Source organism: Euleptes europaea, chromosome 7 (assembly GCF_029931775.1).
Source record: "Euleptes europaea isolate rEulEur1 chromosome 7, rEulEur1.hap1, whole genome shotgun sequence".
Lineage (NCBI taxonomy): Eukaryota > Metazoa > Chordata > Lepidosauria > Squamata > Sphaerodactylidae > Euleptes > Euleptes europaea.
In genome coordinates this window covers 95,450,246-95,467,419 of record NC_079318.1, presented here as the reverse complement: position 1 = coordinate 95,467,419, position 17,174 = coordinate 95,450,246, and the positions used below count along the sequence as shown (strand labels likewise).

The window sequence follows — 17,174 nt, the reverse complement described above, 5'->3', positions numbered from 1 at the left end:
ATGCGTGCTCCTGAAATGTCATTTTATAAGGATCTAAGATCAAGATATATTATCTAAGATCAAGATATATATTCATAGCTTGGGGCTGCCGCTGAACCCAAAGTCTTCTGGGATGGCAGCAGTGTCCAGGGGTGACTTTCACCTGTTTTGGCTGATGAGCCAGCTGTGGCCATTCCAGAGCAAGAAAGATGTCAACACTGTGGTGCATTCCCTGGCGACATCTAGTTTAGACTACAGTGATATGGTCTAAGTGGGGCTGCCCTTCGAGACTGTCCAGAAGCCACAGTTGGTACAGAATGCTGCAGCAGATTGTTGACTACAGGACCATGTTACTCCAGTTTTGTTCCATCTACATATTACCCCATGAGCAGGCTCTCAGATCAGGGCTTAAGTAGTAGTAGAAGAAGAGTTTCTTTTTAATAATCCGATTTTCCTCTACCTTTTAAGGAAACTCAAATTACTTTACAATTGCCTTCCCTTCCTCTCCCCACAAGAGACACCTTATGAGGTAGGTGGGGCTGAGAGAGTTTGGAGAGAACGGTGACTCACCCAAAATCACCCCGCAGGCTTCATGTGTAGGAGTGAGGAAACCAACCTGGTCCCCCAGATTAGAGTCTGCTGCGCATGTGCAGGAGCAGGGAATAAAACCCGCTTCTACAGATTAGAGTCCACTGCTCCTAACCACTACATCATGCTGGCACTCCATTAATGGGATCCCTTCACTGATCCCACAGAAGGGCAATGCATCCTTTTTATTTCATTTCTTAATTCAGCCTCTACCAAAGTTTGGAATAGTAGATTAGAATGTATGTCTCTAATCCGGGGGCAGAAGGGTTGCTCTGTACAGCAAATCATACCACTTCCAAGAGATGATGTAATGCTATTGCCTCCATGCTTGAGAAAAGACAAATGTGAGCGAGCTCATCCCCCCCATCATTCAATGGTAAAAACAGTGTCTCGGTTAATTACATTCGGCATGGTCGACTACATTGATGTAAACTGCCTTGAGCCCGACTTGTCGGGAAGAGGAGGGATAGACATTCAATAATAAAATTAAAAAAATAAAATAAATTCCACGAACACTAACAGGATCCGTCTATCAGTTGGCAAGGACACATAAACTCATCAGTCCCTGACTTTGATATATTTTCTTAGCAGGCTCCTCTCGGGAGATAACCACTCAAGTTGTCTTTTTTGTCTTTGGTCTTGTGGGATTCGTAAACGGCTGACTTATCCCATAGATGATTTTTCCTCCCCCTCTGCAAACCATCTCTCCCAGAATCATCAACATATTTTATTATTTTAACTTAACTTTTAATCTTTATTCAGAGCTGATCTTGTATCAAAATAAAGATTTGATTTGATTTTGATATATTTATTTCCCTCATTTTGGAGGACATTGATTCATAGGGTCGCCATGAGTCGGAAGTGACTTGACGGCACTTAACACACACACACATTTCTCTCATTATGTTTTCCACCCAGAATTCAGTCCAAACAAATGGTGAACATATAACCGAAGCTTGTTATATCATCTGGGCCATAAACTTCATCAAAGAAGTCATTAATATCCCCAACTTCCCCCACCTTGTTCTCTTACTGATCCACCAGTGAAGTTTGAAACGTTTCACTCCAGCCCAATCTGCTTTGAGGAGCATCTTATTTCTTCCTCTATCTTCACATTTTTGGGATATGAAGTTAGCCCCAAGAATCTTAGGTTCATGTTCCAACTGTTGGATCCCATGTCACTAATGGTCTCCAGCTACTCGCTTCAAACTCCTGGGTGAAAACATTTCTTGAGGGAGAAGGTGTGTGTTACTTTGCACTGGCCCTGCTATCCCAATGCAGGTGTCTGCAAAGTTCATGTTCAGCTTTTCCACCTTGCACTCTCCCACCCTAATATCTCCTTCCTCTGACAAACTCTACAAGACTTCACTCACCAGGACAGGCTAGTATATCTTTCTCCCTCCAACTTCCCCCCCATTTCTCTTTAGATTCTCTTTTAATTAATATTTTTTGTTTAGCTTAGGGTTTAGTAGAAGTTAGGATTTATAGAACATTTATTTAGAGTGTGTATACACCTGTTTTTCCAAACACTGTCTTCAGTTTGCTGATTCCCTTGTCTATTATTCTTTTTCTCCAAAAATTTTTAACGTTAAACCAATGTCTGTTCATTCTAAGAATCTGCACACCCTTATGAGGCATCAGATCAACCCTGAACCTCGGTATACATTAGGCAATATTGTCCCAATAATATTTGCCCTCAGCACAGGTGTGTATAGGCTTCTGACCCCTCAGAAGGAGGACACTTCTTTGGTCAATGTATATTCACATTAGGGCCATTTGGGTAACAGATGTTGGCTCCCACTTTGCATCTGAACCTGATTCAAGGTTCGGGTATTGACCTTTAAAACTCTATATGGCTTGGGGCCAGTATAATTTAAGAATCACCTACTCCCAAATGAATCTGTGTGAACGCTCTGGTCATCCTCACAGGCTTTGCTTCTGCCTTTGTGTCTGAGGCAAGACAGGTGGCAACTCGAGAAAGTACCTTCTTGGTCATGGTACCAAAACTTTGGAACTCACTCCTCAGGGAGATTTGTCTGTTTCCCACTATTTTTGTCACCCACTGGTTGGTGGATTTTTTTTTTTTTTTGTGTTCCCTCACTAACTCTTCCCTGTTTGTCTGTTTTAATTGTTTTAAACTTTGTGTGTGTGTGCATGCATTTTAAAATGGTGCTTTAATGGTCGAAATGTTTTAATGCTGGAATGTTTTCATGTTCACTGTCTTGGGGACTTTGATTTAGGTGGAAAGGTGAAACCATTTTTTTTCCATAAATTTTTTTATTAAAAAGAAAGTTGTATACAAAGGTTTACGAGTTCTGTTCTATATACAAATTGTACAGATGTGATTCAAGTCCATTCATCATCCTAGTCAGAATAACATTCAATTTATCAAATTTATCAAATTTATTACCTTGCAACATACAGGTTAGTTTACTTAGCTGTACACATCCCTTTAATTAGTTTACTTAGCTGTACACATCCCTTTAATTTCTCCAATCTCTTCTAGTCATTTGGAGTGGTTAGAGAAACTTTTCCAGTATCTAAATTAAAAAAAAATACACCTCGCAGATTAGATGGTACTTTGGGTGGTTTAAACCAATGTATATAAATGTTTTGAGCAATGTGATTTTCATAAACCATATTTTGTGGTAAACTTTTCAACAAGCCTGCCGGCTTGTGCTTGGTAATCCTGAGATATTCTAGGGTTGGGGCATGGTGGGAGGGGAATGTGTGTGATGTACTGTGTGTGATGTACTGATATTACCTCCAAGGTGCTGAGGTCTGACACAAGTAAAGATCCAGAAGCGGCACAACCACATTGAGTAATGCTCTAGAAAGACAATAGAGACTGAGGAAATTCCTAGAGAATGATTCAATGTAGTGATGTCATTTCTGGGATATCAATATTCATGGGATATCAATAGTCATGGAGGATAGGGATATCCATGGCTACCAGTCAAAATGAAAACTAGTCATGATGCATACCTATTCTCTATGGGAGGCAGATATTCATCCACAGATTCAAACAGAGCCTCATGTGGTGACGTCTTCCCTTTGGACAATAATTCCTCAGTGCTTTCTGAATGCTCTCTATCGGCAATGCGAGAAGATACTGCCCTTGGATCTGAGTGGTTATTCAAAGTGCCAGAACAGTGTATCTTGGTCAACAATTTATTTATTTATTTATTTATGCATTGGTACCCCGCCCTCCCCAGCAAGCCGGCTCAGGGCGGGTAACATCAATTCAAAATCCAACAATCACATAAACAAATAATACTAACAATAATAATAAATTCAGCATTAAATAGAGTTGCCAACCTCCAGATAGTAAACAACAAACAGACACCTGTGCTGTAACTGGGACGTAAGGAAAGAGAAACAGCAGGAGGCTCAACAATAATGTAGTCAAAAGACTATGAAGAATATATCACCTGTGATCACAATCACTATATTTTAAACTTCACAAATATATACAACATTACAAAGATCCATACATTTGAGTAGACCTCTGAATTTCCTCAACGGAATGGGATCTTTGCACACAGTTCTAAATCCCAATCCTAAGTAAATCAGTGAAAGTGCGGGTAAGATTTAGAACTGTGTGCAAAGATTTAGGACTGTGTGCAAAGAACCCATTCCGTTGAGGAAATTCAGAGGTCTACTTAAATGTATGGATCTTTGTAATGTTGTATTGTATATATTTGTGAAGTTTGAAATATAGTGATTGTGATCACAGGTGATATATTCTTCATAGTCTTTTGACTACATTATTGTTGAGCCGCGTGCTGTTTCTCTTTCCTAACCTCCAGGTATTAGCAGGAGATCTCCTGCTATTACAACTAATCTCCAGCCAATAGAGATAATTTCACCTGGAGACAATGGCCGCTTTTGGCAATTGGACTCTATGGCATGGAAGTCCCTCCTTTCCCCAAACCCCTCCCTCCTCAGGCTCCATCCCAAAAACCTCCCACCAGTTGTGAAGAGGGACCTGGCAACCCTAGCATTCAAATTTAATTTAAAACCACAAATCGAAAATGGTACCTAAACTCCCCTTTGCTGTAAGAACTCCTGCAGGCGGCTGCCCCTCCACTATGCCATTTCATACGTATGAAAGTGAGGGGTGGGGGATGCCAGCAAAGATGGTATTCACAGCTGCCCTCAGTTGTAGGCTTGGTGGGAAAGCTCTGTCTTGCAGGCCCTATGGAATTCCTTGAGGTCCCATAGGGCCCTGATATTCCTTGGCAGAGCATTCCAGCATGCCGAAGCCAGGGCCGAAAATCCCTGGCTCTTGTCAAGGAAGCCGCATGCTCTTAGGGCCAGGGGCCACCAGTAAATCATTGTCAGATGATCTCAATGTTCTTCGGGGAAGGGGGAGTATACCAGGAGATTTGTGGCCAAAATCAAGAGAAAATTCACCTGGATCATGGAAAGATTATTCTGAGGAGTATTTCAACATCTGGGGAGCTTTAAAAAAAAAGATATCAGTGGAGGTGGTCATTGAAGGTAGCCTGACCCAGGCCATTCCAGGCTTTAAAGACCTGACCTGTCGCATTGACGAACACCCGGCTTGAAGACAATGAGCTGCTTCCATTGCCCCCAGGCGGCTAGCCCCTTTTACTAGCCTGATAGCCCATTTTCCAGCCAGCTGCAGCTTCCGGGCACCATTGAAAAGTGTTTCATGTAGCTTCTTGTAGGACATTTTTCAGCAGTATAATCAAGGAGGTCACCAGGAAGTGTGTAACTGTCGCTCGAGCATTCCTGTGGAGGAAAGGGTATAGTTAGTAAACTGGTCCCACCTACTCAAAGGTGTTCCTGAACAATGCCAACACCTGGAGTCTATTATGGATGATTTGGCATATTTGGCATAATATATACATTTTCCCAACAACATTTGCACCGCAATAAATCTGGAAAATGCATTATTCATTGTTTATTAACTTGCTTCATTTCTACCCCACCTTTCTAACCAATGTGGACCCAGAGTGGCATATATCGATCTCCTCGCTGCCATTTTATCCTCACAACAACCTTCTGAGGTCACCCAGCAAGCTTCCCATGTAAGGTTGCCCACCCCCAGGTGGTGGCAGGGGATCTCCCGCTTAGGATCACCAATCTCCAAGTACTAGCTGGAGGTCTCCTGCTATTATAGCTGATCTCCAGCCGATAGAGATCAATTCACCTGGAGAAAATGGCCGCTTTGGCAATTGGACTCTATGGCACTGAAGTCCCTTCCCTCGCCAAACCACACCTTCATCAGGCTCTGCCCCAAAAACCTCCCATCGGTAGCAAAGAGGGACCTGGCAACCCTACTCCTGCTATTACAACTGATCTCCAGGCGACAGAGATCAGTTCACCTGGAGAAAATGCTTAGGGAAGTGGGCTCCATAGCATTCTAGTGTATTGGTCCCTCCCCTCTCCAAACTCTACCCTCCTCAGGCTCCACCCAATGAAATTTCCAGATCTTTCCAACATGGGCGTGTCAACCCTATTTCTGTGGCAGAGTGGGGATTCAAACCTGGGTTGCCTAGATACTAACACTCTAATCTGACTACACAGTGCTGGCTCTCGGTATATATGTGCATATAAATAGTGTGTGCTGCATGTACCCTTTGGTACAATATGCGTACACATAGTTCTATGAAATCAACAAGGAATGGCAGACAACCAAAAATGGCTGGTGCAAAATATAAAACTTGTATTAAAAATTTGAAATAGGGAACACTTGCTCACAGCCCCTCCCTTTCATACATTTCATACACTATCCCAAAGAAAATCTTCATTAACGTTGTGAGTAGTGATGTCAAGCGACCTACTTTTTGACCCACACAGATCTGCAAAGCATCACACAGTATGGCTTAAAAGCCATAAAAATGACAAAACCAATGGGTAAGGATTTTTTTTTTAAAAAAAGCAAATCTAGGCAGTGCAGACAGAGAAGAAATCCTGGTAGCCAAAACTCAAATTTCTGTCACAAACAGCCAACATGGCATCATGATGGAAAACCAGGAAGACCCGGTTCAAATTCTTGATCAGTAATAATGCTCACTGAGACTTAGAATCACCGAGTTGGAAGGGACCACCAGGGACATCTAGTCCAACCCCCTGCACAATGCAGGAAATTCACAACTACCTCCCCCTCCACACCCCCAGTGACCCCTACTCCATGCCCAGAAGATGGCCAAGATGCCCTCCCTCTCACGATCTGCCTAAGGTCATTGAATCAGCATAGCTGACAGATGGCCATCTGGCCTCTGCTTGAAAACCTCCAGGGAAGGAGAGCCCACCACCTCCTGAGGAAACCTGAGGAATTCTTCCTAATGTCTAGACAGAAACTATTTTGATTTAATTTCAACCCATTGGTTCTGGTCCGACCTTCTGGGGCAACAGAAAACAACTTGGCACCCTCCTCTATATGACAGTCCTTCAAGTACTTGAAGAGGGTTATCATGTCCCCTCTCAGTAGTCTCCTCTCAGACGTCATACTAAAATGGCTATTCATAGTGATCTGGACTCCTATAGTTATGGGCAAATGGAGAAATGCTACATTATAGCATAGTAGGTATGATGGGACATCTTAAAATCATTGGCAAGCATAAACAGTAAAAAAAATGACACAACAACAAGACAAAATGTGTTATTTTCTTGCCTTATAGACTAGCTTGCTGGGAATCAAAGCTATTCATGTATTCATCTGTTTCCCACCCTTTTCCCCAATGAGTTCAGTGTGTGGTGTTCTCCTACTTTGTTCTCACAACAGCTCTGTGAGGTAGGTTGGATGAAAGAATGACAGGCCCATGATCCCCCAGGTAACCTGATGTCAGGAATTATATTTAAACCCAGGTCCAAATTCAGCGCACTATATGCCAACATGGTGTAGTGGTTATGAGTGGTGGACTCTAATCTGGAGAACTGGGTTTGATTCCCCACTCCTCCACATGAGCGGTGGAGGCTAATCTGGTGAACTGAGTTGGTTTCCCCACTCCTCCACATGAAGCCAGCTGGGTGACCTTGGGCTAGTCACAGTTCTCTTAGAGCTCTCTCAGCCCCACCTACCTCACAGAATAACTGTTGTGAGGAGGGGGAAAGAAGGTGATTGTAAACTAATTTGAGTATTCCTTAAGTGGTAGAGAAAGTTGGCAAATAAAAACCAATCCTTCTTCTTTCTTCTTCCTCTTCTTCGTCTTCCCTGCACTGACACTTACTTGGAAGACATAAAACACATGGGCCCAATCAATTAATGAAATGTCTTGGTTCACACTGGGGAAAAATTGTCCATGGTTTAGTTTACTTAATTTATAATATTTCTTCAAAATATTATATTTTTCTTCAAAAAAAAAACTAATTAGAAATGCAAACTATTAACAATATAGTTATTAAAAGGAAACGGTGAGCAATTTTTGAAATTAAAATTTGTCAAGGTTGCTCACCACCTAGGAAGGTGGTGAGCTCCCCCTCTCTGGCAGTCTTCAGGCAGCGGCTGGACTATTACTTGTCAGGGATTATCTAGGCTGATCCTGCATTGAGCAGGGGGCTGGACTCGATGGCCTGTATGGCCCCTTCCAACTCTATGGTTCTATGATTCTATGATTCTATGTATCACTCATATTTTATCTGAAGAAGTGAGCTGTGGCTCATGAAAGCTCATAGCCTACCAGAAAATATTTTGGTTAGTCTTTAAGGTGCTACTGGACTCTTGCCCTTTTCTACTCATGTTTTATTTGTTTGTTTGCTTAGTACAGTCTAATTCCTATACACCTAGAATGGCTAATATTAATTGGGATTTTATGGTGATAACCTGGACAATGTATTATATCAATATACATACATATATGCTGCCTAGTGCTATTCTTGCTTTGACCAATGTTGTCAAATCTTGGAAGGTAAGCAGGGTCAGATCTTGGAAGCTAAGCATCCCTGGTTAGTACTTGTATGAGCGACCACCAAGGGAGTCCAGAGTTGCTACACAGGGTCAGGCAATGGAAAACCACCTCTGTTTGTCTCTTGCCTTGACCTGGATGACCCAAGCTATCCTGATCTCATCAGATCTTGGAAGTTAAGCAGGGTTGACCCTTTTTAGTTTTTGGATGGGAGACCACCAAGGAAGTCCAAGGTTGCTACACAGAGCCAGGCAACAGCAAACCACCTCTGTTCCTCTCTTGCCTTGAAAACTCTACGGGGTCATCATAAGTCGGCTGCAACTTGATCACCAGCACTATTTCTTTGTACTCAAAAGGGAGGCTTAACTATCTCTGGCTGTGGCTTACTCTCAAAGAAGCATGCCTAAAAGTGCAAATTAAGAATTTTTTAAAAAAATATATATATATGTGGATTTGTTTAGTTTAGGAATACTGTATGATAACACTCATGTTCCTTTATGGGGAAAAGAATTCAGTGGCACCTTTCAGTCTAACACATTCACTGTAGCATAAGCTTCCGAGATGCATGTGTCAAAAGGGACTCTGGTTCAGAACAGCATCTGCTGCATAAATCTGCAGCCTTTTAGGCACCGCAAGACTCCGTTCCTTTGCCTGCAGTAAACTCATAAAGCTAGTGCTCTTAGCTGTCTTCATGAAACATTATTCAATAACCACTGGTCCTCTTGTCTTCCAAATAATGAAAAGTAGAGCTGGAGGAGACCGAGAAAGTTGCTTCCAGGGACAGTCCTCATCCATTAGCTGCCTGGTGGCCATATAATAATCAATGAATCAATTTTGTTTGCGGCTATTATGCCAGATAAAACAGGTAAAACAGAAACTGATCATACAAAGTATATGTTTGCAACCAAGGGCAACAAAATTAGGAATTACCCAATTTTACTTTTCCACAGATCAAAGGGGCACATTAAGGCATTGCTACTGCGCAGTATTTTGCAATCTGGGTGGTAATTGGTGAGTTATCTCCCAACAGAAACCTTTTGGTCCATTCACTGTCATCACCAGCACCCATTTCCCTAATCAAAGGTCAATAATATTGGGACAGACTGACATAGAATACTAGAATCATAGAGTTGGAAGGGACCACCAGGGTCATCTAGTCCAACCCCCTGAACAATGCAGGAAATTCACAACTACCTCCCCCCCACACCCCCAGTGACCCCCTACTCCCCATTTGCTATGTTGCATGGATCCAACCAAGGTGGTCAGAGGTTGCATGAGAAAATTCTTGGCTGGTGTGTGACTGCAGGTTGCGGGGGGACCACTGATGGTGTCCTCAAAATTTCATCTCTCCAATCCCTGGATCCAGCATCTACCCAATGTCCCTTTGATGTCTGAGCACCGCTATGAAACAGCATCACAGGAACTCACCTATTAGGTGGGGCTCCTCATTAAGCTGTTTATGCTTCATAAAATAACCAGTGATCTCAAAGATTGATATGGATCTCATATGACTTGCCTGGCATCTACGGCTTCACGAGGCCAGTCGTTAGAAAGGGAGTAAATGTATCACTCACCATTCCTGGGGGTGTCTCATTTCCCGTAGGAGAGGCCCAGGGACAAGTATAAAAAGATCCCTTTGCTCCAAGCTCTTCATTCACTTAATCGAGACGACTTCTCACTTGGTTCGAGCACATTTGCCAAAGAAGGTAAGCCCAAGAGAAGCGACTTGAAGCTCTTTCTCTTTCTTGAATTCCATTGACCAAGGGATTTTCAGAGGATCAAAGGTGCAGATAATATCAGAATAATTGTCTGAAGATGCTGATGGGGCATGGGGAAGTGATGCTGTCTAGAATTCCTTAAAGGATTCAGGAATTCTTCTTTCTCATTTTTGGTATCTTCAAGGGATAAAGGATTGTGGATGCTGGAGTTATTCCATCCATTGTCTGGATTTCGCTAATGATTTTTGAATGGCATGCTGAGTTTGGGGTGTTGTCCATGTTTTCAAGGGCATAGAGAACAATCTTATGTCGTGGCTGACTGTACATAGGTATGATACATTAATTAGGGTTTCCTCTTCATCTTCTCTCTTCTTGAGTGGAAGATTTTGCCACTCCCTTATTTGGGAGAAGCACCTGAATCATTTATCGGATAAATCTGTCAGCTGAAGTTCACCCACAGGCTCTCATTTCAAAGAGTGCACCTGCTTTCCTTTAGCAGGAGAATTGTGTCACGTCTTCAGATTACTATCTGGCCTACATGTTGAAAGGAGTCAGGTTTCCAACAGGCAGCGAGCAAAATTCTGAGCGTGGCTAGGGAAAACGGTCCAGTTGTAATGTCTATGACAAAGATTCAGCATGGATCTCAATGGGTTTGAATGTGTTTTCTCATATGGACAAAGTAATGGAGACAGAGGCTCACCACCCAGTAGGATTGCCAAACTCCAGGTAGGCCAAGGAGAATGTGGAGGTTCCTTTTAGTCCCCATGGCTGGTAGCCACTGATGGACCTCTTCTCCAATGATCTGTCTAGCCCCTTTTTACAGTGATCTGTGCTTATCATTACTTCTCCTGGCTGTTTCAGAGGCTAGCCGTGTTGGTCTGTAGAATCATAGAATCATACAGTTGGAAGGGGGCATACAGGCCATCTAGTCCAATGCCCTTCTCAATGCAGGATCAGCCTAGAGCATCCCTGACAAATGTTTGTCCAGCCTCTGCTTAAAGACTGGAATTTCAACTGATCTCCAGACTGTAGAGATCAGTACCCCTGGCGAAAATGGCAGCTTGGGATGGTAGATTTGATGGCACCCCATCCCTGCTGAGCTACCTCCTCTCCCCAAAATACTCCCTCCTCCTCAAGCTACACCTCCAAATCTCCAGGAACTTCCCAAACCAGAACTGGCAACCCTAGTCCCCTGTCATAGGCCCCCTCAACTGTTAAGTCAGGATGGTGGCTGACTGAGCTCCTCATAGCTGCTTCAACATAATTAATATATTGATTCATTCATTGATACAATGGGGGCTAGGGGCTAGACCATTGCATTCTGATCATAAAAGGTCTTGTTTGGAACAAGGTTGCCACTGACATTTTGCCAAAAACCTTTGAAATGATATTTTGGAGAACTTTCTCAAGCTGAATAGGAACTGGGGTGTGGTGGGAGGGACATTAACATTTCTTAAGTCACATCCCTGACTTGTCATCTAGGTTTCCAACTGGAGGCTACATCACAGGCCAAAGTATGCACATGTTGGTGAGAGAGAAAGGGAGATCACTTTAGATAATGACTCTGTGGTCATAGAAGCTAAGGAGAGTGGGGAAAGAAAGAAAGAAAGAAAGAAAGAAAGAAAGAAAGAAAGAAAGAAAGAAAGAAAGAAAGAAAGAAAGAAAGAAAGAAAGAAAGAAAGAAAGAAAGAAAGAAAGAAAGAAAGAAAGAAAGAAAGAAAGAAAGAAAGAAAGAAAGAAAGAAAGAAAGAAAGAAAGAAAGAAAGAAAGAAAGAAAGAAAGAAAGAAAGAAAGAAAGAAAGAAAGAAAGGCCTATTTTGAATCAAGTTATTATGGGAATCATAATATTATGGATTCATAGTGGGAGTCTCCATAGCTTCACTTCCACAGTACTTCAGACAGAAAAAATGTCACCTTACGGACAAGGCTAGGCTAGAACACTTATCATTGATGTGCCCAATTTCTTTATGTAGGGGTGTGTTTTTTTTTTCTTTTGCCATGTAGAAGAATTCAATGATGAAGTTCACTCACCTGCACATTGAAGTTCCATAGTGTATGGATGATCTATGTCTTTTGTTTCCTTTTGATTCCATAAATCAGTATTGCCCGTTGCAGTACATCTTATTTTTGTTACCATCAATTACTCTTCTGCATCTTTTAATGTCATTTATGCACCATATTTATGTGTGGGTGTGTATGCAAAAATAAAAGTTTACAGGCTTGTTTCTGCCAAAGGATCAGCACAATCAAACCTGGGCTCTGAGTGAGCCAACTTGCAAAATAGAATCTCTTCCCTAGTACATTGAGCCCAGGCACAAGTTTACCTCCTTGGTAAAAAAACAAAAAACAAAACTGGGACTAGAGGTCCTAGTCCTAATGACAGCTCTTACAACACTTTGTCCTCTTTCAGGCTTAACCCATCCAAACCGACAACCACAGAAAGATGTCTCAGCAAAGACAGACCGGAAGCAGCTGCTGTTGTGGAGGTTCAGGCTGCTCCTGCTGTAGTGGAGGAGGGAGCAGAGGCGGATCCGGCTGCGGGAGCTCTTCTGGTGGAGGTTTCCAAATGCAAGGGGGTTCCTCAGGCTGCTGTGCAGGAGGAAGTGGAGGATACGGTGGATCCAGACAACGTATCATCGTAGTCCAAGGAGGCCAAGGATCATCCTGCTGCAGTGGTGGTGGCTATGGCGGCCTTCAACAGATTTCTGGATCTGGACTCGGTTCCTATGGTGGTAGCGGTGGAGGTGCAGTCTGCTGCAGTAGTGGCAGTGGTGGCACAGTGTGTTGCGGCAGTGGCGGCAGGGGTGGCTATGGCGGCCTTCAACAGATTTCAGGATCTGGACTCGGGTCCTATGGTGGTAGTGGTGGCGGTGCAGTCTGCTGCAGTAGTGGCAGTGGCGGCGGAGTGTGTTGCAGCAGCGGCGGCAGGGGTGGTGGTGCCGTCTGCTGCGGCAGCGGTGGCATGGGACAATCTGGCCAGATCATAGTGGTACCATCTGGGGGTTATGGCGGGCAGTCCTCTGGATGCTGCATTGGGTCTGGGTCTGGTTATGGTTATGGTGGTGGCATGTCCCAGCAAAAAGTGCCCGTAATGGCCATGGGTGGTGGCAGCGGAGGAGCAGTTTGCTGTAGTGGTAGTGGTGGGGGTGCTTCCTGTTGTGCTTCATCAGGGTCCAGTGATGGTGGAGTTCAGGTTGTAGGTGTGGGACCCAGTCAAGGTGGAGTTAAGGTTGTAGGCGGGGGCTCCAGTGATGGTGGAGTTAAGGTTGTAGGCGGCGGGTCTGGTGGCAGTGGAGGAGCTGTGTGTGCTAGCAGTGGCAGTGGAACCGTGTGTGTTAGCAGTGGCAGCGGCAGTGGAGGCACAGGTGGGGTTAAGGTAATAGGATCTGGGGGGAGCGGAGGAGGCTTTGGTTCTGGAGGAAGTTCTGGTGGGAAAACTATTGTAGTATCAAGTGATGGAGGAAGTGGTGCAACTTGTTGTAGTACAGGGGGATCTAGTGGGGGGACCATTGTTGTTTCCTCTGGTGGTTCTTCTTATGGACCTATGATGGGGCAAACCAAGCAGGCTGTTTCATTGCCACAACACTTAAAGTAAGATCTGTTTGGAATGATTGTTCAAGCAACAAAGAAAAAGTATCTTCATGAATGTACACCTCGTCTTCATGTTGTCATGTTAAGCTGATAGCACTTTGCATGTTGCATTCCTCTCACTTCTCTGCACTTTTCATATTCAGTGTGTTTCTGTACATTCTGACTTATGTAATTGTTTGCATGGTCCTTGGGGTGGAAAGTGGTTAATGACAACACCACCCATTGATTTCCTGCTTCATTCTTCATTACTGCATGGCAAATAATAAAGCTTACCTCAGAATGAATTTGTTGGTTGTCTTACTCAATCACACCATTATCTGGCCATCCTGTGCCTCATTTAATACTGATTTTACCAGCTCCACCTTCCTTTCATCGAGCTTTCAACACTATGTATGCACCACACACAGTTCACCAAGCTGATTTACACCTGGGTGTTCAAGCGCACACGTGAAGGCATTAGATGGCTGAGGAGGGTCTGGGACTCACTGGTAGAACAACTACTTTACATCTAGAAGGTCACAAGATCAATCTATGACCTCTCCAGCTCAAAAGATCTCCGATAGTGGGGTCAGGAAAGTCCTTATGTACAGTACTGAATTCGATTTACCACTGGAGTCCATGGCTTAAGGCAGCGGCCTAAAGTGGCAGGAGGGCTCATATCTCAGCAAAAGTGCAACAACTTTCCATGCAGAAGGTCCCAAGTTCAATCCCTGGTACCTCCATGGTCTCAGGTAGCAGGGGTCTCAGGCAGACTGTGCCAAACTCTCACTTTGATCCCACCGCTACCACCATGTTGTGACCCACCAGACTCCAAACTCTCCTCGACTGTGAGTACCTGTGAGGCAGTGGGAATCTCTTTGTTTATGAGAGGGTTTAAACTCCATAGATCCTTCCTATTGCTCTTGTCCAGTAGCATCAAGTCACAGCTGATTTATGGCGACCCTGTAGGGTTTTCAAGGAAAGAGGTGTTCGGAGGTGTTTTGCCATTGCCTGCCTCCACATCACGCCCCTGGTATTCCTTGGAGGTCTCCCAACAAAATGTTAGCCAGGGTCAGTGTTGGGAGAGTGTGACTTGTCCAAGGTCACCTAGCAAGCTTCAAGTATGAATGGGGATTTGAATCTAAGTGTCCCAGATCCTAAACCACTACATCAAACTGGCTCTCATCCAGTAGCTTACCACCAGACAGACTTGTCTGCCACCCTTGCTATCAGCGGTTTGAGGCAGTGACAGAGGCAATGTACATGCATAAGCTAACTGCTACACCCTTGTTCCTCCTGCCCGCTAACGCCATAACAAGTTCAGGGGTTTTGTGTTAGTATGGATGAATGTCCAGATGTCTGGGCAAGAGCATTGGTCACCGTCCGAGATCTTTAGTAGAGAAGATAAGATTTTATTCATCTAACACACATCTCTATTAAACAGAAGCACAGATGCACAGGAGAGATCAGTATCAGAACATTAACGGAAGTATTGCAGAACAAGGAAAAAAAGAAACAAACCACAAGAATAACTGCTACCTGTTTGCTGAAACCTGAGAAATGTATCGCTTGGTTCCCATGTTCATTTTTCCCTCTCAGGGTATTAATCAAGGCAGCCTGCATTTCTCTGTCATAACACTAGGATCTCAGAAGAGAACTGAGAAAGGCATTAGAGATTTGTTTCTAGTCAGAGTAGAAAATGCCAGGGTAGGAGGTCCATTGTTTTGATTCACCAGAAGACAATTTCATTCCCAAACCACTTATTTCAACAAATATTTTTTTAAACCCCTTTTGTGGATCTGGGACGGTGCTTGAGCATTTACAAGCAGTTATCTGATGCCACACAGTCATAGTACAATGAATGTGATTCAATTTGCTTGCACTTATTTATTTTCTCTCTCTTTTTTCCCTATTGGAACAAGTTCTCAAAGTTACAAATGAACAAAACAAAGAAGTTTTAAAAAGAAACGTATTTAAAACACCACAAGGTATGATATAATACATACTTGCAGGGCAGATGACAGCAACACGAACTACTTAATAGCCTATCTTTAACAGCCTCACTCAGGTCTTGCAAATTGAAGGCCATGGCTCACTTTATAGAGTCAATCCATGTTGGGTCTTCCTCTTTTCCTGCTGCCTTCAACTTTTCCTAGCATGATTGTCATTTCTAGTGAATCTTATCTCCCCGCCAAAAAAAATTCCAATTTTTTCACTGGGAAAAACTGGGGGGGGGGGGACCAGGGGGGAGGGCTGAAATTTTCTGTTCTTGTCCAGTCCTTTACGTCTTTAGGGAGGGCTATATTCTATCCAAATTTTTTGCCATTATATTTATAACCAGCTAGCCCAGACCCTCAAAAGTATTCCCCGTTGAAAATAGATTCCAACCAAAACTAAAAATGAAAATAAACTGCACACATTTGAATCTAGAACCAGTTATGCCTTACTATAAATTAAGCAATCACAGTAAAATCCCCCCATCCCAGGTATGATATTATTTGAGGGGTTTTTTTTTTTTGGGGGGTGCACACCACCAGCTTTTCTTATCTTGCACCAATGTTGATAATTTTATGTTGCTTTTTAATGCATTTATTGTATTCTTTTTAAACTCTGTGCACTCCTATAGAAATGTTCTAAACAGATTATTTATTGGTCCGTTTATAAAATGGGAGGATGGAACCTTGTGCTTATTGCCCTAAAGCAAAGTAGGGAATACATACATTGCAACCACAGCTTATTTACCAAGGCGTGACCGGGCCATGACTGTGTAGCTCAAATGGCTATCATGGCAGCTGTTTATCACAGACTTCCCAAGCTGAGAAGGTGCTGGATCATGGCAAGTTTGACAATCAGCTCAGTGGTATAAGCAATAGACTTCCTCCTGAAAACGGGCAGCGGTATTTATTTATATATTTTTCAAATGTATAGCCCACCCTCATTCCCAGCGAGCCAGGCTTAGGGCGGGTAACAGTCATTAAAACACATAAAACCATCCACATCTATAAAAGCATTGTAATACAATCATAAATTAAAATTGCCCAGATGCCACCATGTAACATGATTTCAGCAGGTCACCCCCCCCCAGAGGTCAAGAGTAAGGGGGAGGGATGGTGAGGCAAGTAATAATTGATCCACTCAGTTATAGGCCTGGTGGAATAGTTCCATTTTACAGATCCTGCAGGGCTAGGGTTGCCAGTTCCCTTTTCACCACCAGCGGGTGATTTTTGGGGTGGAGCCTGAGGACGGCAGGATTTGGGGAGGGACTTCAATGCCATAGAGTCCAAGTGCCAAAGCAGCCATTTTCTCCTGGTGAACTGATCTCTAGCAGTTGTAATTGCAGGAGACCTCCAGCTAGTACCTGGAGGTTGGCAACCCTACGCAGGGTCCTGATGTCACCAGGAAGACTATTCAACCAGGCTGGGGCCAGGGCCAAAAAAAACCT

General features: G+C 43.4%; 1 protein-coding gene across 1 annotated transcript in view; it reads left to right on the top strand.

The window, feature by feature from the left end:
* Positions 1 to 17,174, top strand: part of LOC130480901 (loricrin-like) — a 114,963-nt gene that overhangs the window by 13,012 nt on the left and 84,777 nt on the right. The window contains exon 3 of the mRNA XM_056853523.1: positions 12,760 to 13,753. Coding sequence (XP_056709501.1) covers positions 12,760 to 13,753 — 994 coding nt within the window. The remainder of the gene's footprint in view (positions 1 to 12,759; positions 13,754 to 17,174) is intronic.